This window comes from Mandrillus leucophaeus, unplaced genomic scaffold (assembly GCF_000951045.1).
Source record: "Mandrillus leucophaeus isolate KB7577 unplaced genomic scaffold, Mleu.le_1.0 Scaffold67, whole genome shotgun sequence".
NCBI lineage: Eukaryota > Metazoa > Chordata > Mammalia > Primates > Cercopithecidae > Mandrillus > Mandrillus leucophaeus.
Window position 1 is genome coordinate 5,261,615 of NW_012107252.1, and position 2,008 is coordinate 5,263,622.

General features: G+C 36.4%; 1 protein-coding gene across 1 annotated transcript in view; it reads right to left on the minus strand.

Moving 5' to 3' along the window:
- The window catches only part of IPP (intracisternal A particle-promoted polypeptide), a 66,882-nt gene that overhangs the window by 17,832 nt on the left and 47,042 nt on the right, over positions 1-2,008 (minus strand). The window contains exon 6 of the mRNA XM_012001919.1: positions 1,487-1,624. Coding sequence (XP_011857309.1) covers positions 1,487-1,624 — 138 coding nt within the window. The remainder of the gene's footprint in view (positions 1-1,486; positions 1,625-2,008) is intronic.

Genomic DNA, 2,008 nt, shown 5'->3' on the forward strand with positions numbered 1-2,008 from the left:
GGGTTCAAGCCATTCTCCTGCCTCAGCCTCCCGAGTAGCTAGGACTACAGGCGCCCGCCACCACGCCCAGCTAATTCTTTTTGTATTTTTAGTAGAGACAGGGTTTCACTGTGTTAGCCAGGATGGTCTTGATCTCCTGACTTTGTGATACGCCCGCCTCAGCCTCCCAAAGTGCTGGGACTACAGGCTGTGAGCCACCGCACCCGGCCAACACCCTCCAATTCTTAAAGTTGAAAATATTTTTTCCCACAATTAACTGAAAAATGCAGATACTTATGGAGGTAATAAAATATAATAGATTGCACTCACCTTAAGGTAACTCATATTTTTTGCACAATAGGTTTGGATGAGGGGAAGACACTGAGTTACAGTGAATTGAAGGAGTGACAAGGAGAAAATAGGGGAGGCTGAGAGCTATGTTAACTTATAACTTTCCCTAGGAACAACCTTGATTGTAACATTTGTTACACAGATATTCAAAGTAGAATAGCTCATAATCATTCACTACATCTACAAGAATAAAAATATAGTACAGAACTTCCTTGTGATATATTTAATTTTTTGGCATTTGTTTTCTTATATTAAACATAATTAGGCCACTATGCAGAGTGCTAAAAATGTTATACACTTAATTAAAATAATGAGATTTAACTACTCAGCTAAAGTACTGCACTGGATGTCTCATCTATATTTTATCTCCAGTAATACAATTTTGAGAATAAGAATTTAAAGAGCTGGCAAGCACATCTACAGCATACAGTAGCTCCAGAGATACCTGCAGAAGAATGTGTATGACTAGCAGTTTGGTCAGCCAGCCAACTGGGCACCCTCCTCCAACCCCTCCAACCCCTGACCCCCTGACCCCTGACCCCTACCTACACCTTCCCCAAGACCTTGCCCAGCCTCCAGAGTATATGGACTACAGCCAGTTGGTTTTTAAAAAAAGAATGTAAAGAGCTGAAAAGAGGAAAAGAACATCTCTAAAGTCATCAGAACCCAACAATTTAAATAATATTAGCTATCTACAAACATTTCATATTCTCACTTCTTTGTGGGATCTAAAAATCAAAACAATTGAACTCATGGAGACAGAGAGTAGAAGGATGGTTACCAGAGGCTGGGAAGGGTAGTGTAGTGGGGGTGGGGAGGCAGGAGGTGGGCATAGTTAATGAATTTGAATAAAAAAAAAAAGGAAGAATGAATAAGACCCAGTATTTGATAGCGCAATAGGGTGACTATAGTCAATAATAATTTAATTGTACATTTAAAAATAACTAGAAGAGTATAACTGGATTGTTTATAACACAAAGGATAAATACTTGAGGAGATGGATATCCCATTTTACGTGATGTGATTATTACACATTATGTGCCTGTATCTCATGTGCCTCATAAATATATATACCTATTATGTATCCACAAAAATGAAAATTAAAAATAAATACATAAATAATATTAGCTATCTTTAAACTGAACAGCATAATTACCCAAAGCATAGATAGCCCCATAACACACACACACTCCTAAGCCACAGCGAGGATGATTCATCGAAGCTACAGTTGTCCACTGTTTAGTAACTGGATCATAGCATTCAGTACAATCAAAAATCATTGAATCCTTTTCACCTGAGTTAAATAAAAGAGACATATATTAGAAAGTTTAGTAATGCTAATAGACTAGCACCATAATACAATATTCAGTAGTATTCCCTATTGTCAAAAATTCAACCATTATGTCTGATTTTATACTATTCATTTGCCTGTCAAGCATTATTTTGAATCTAGAGCACTGTCATTTATCAAAGCCCACTTATGAAACAGGCACAATTTTCCTATTATCTATTTTTACCACCCAAACAATCCATGTAATGTTTTAGGATACAATTTGCATTTTAATACTTCTATATTTTTTTTCACATAGTAGTTTGGGTGGCTGGCCCTGGTACAATTTGAGTTTTAATGTAATCCTTTCCTAACAACAAACAGAAAATGAATTTTTTTTTTTTTTTT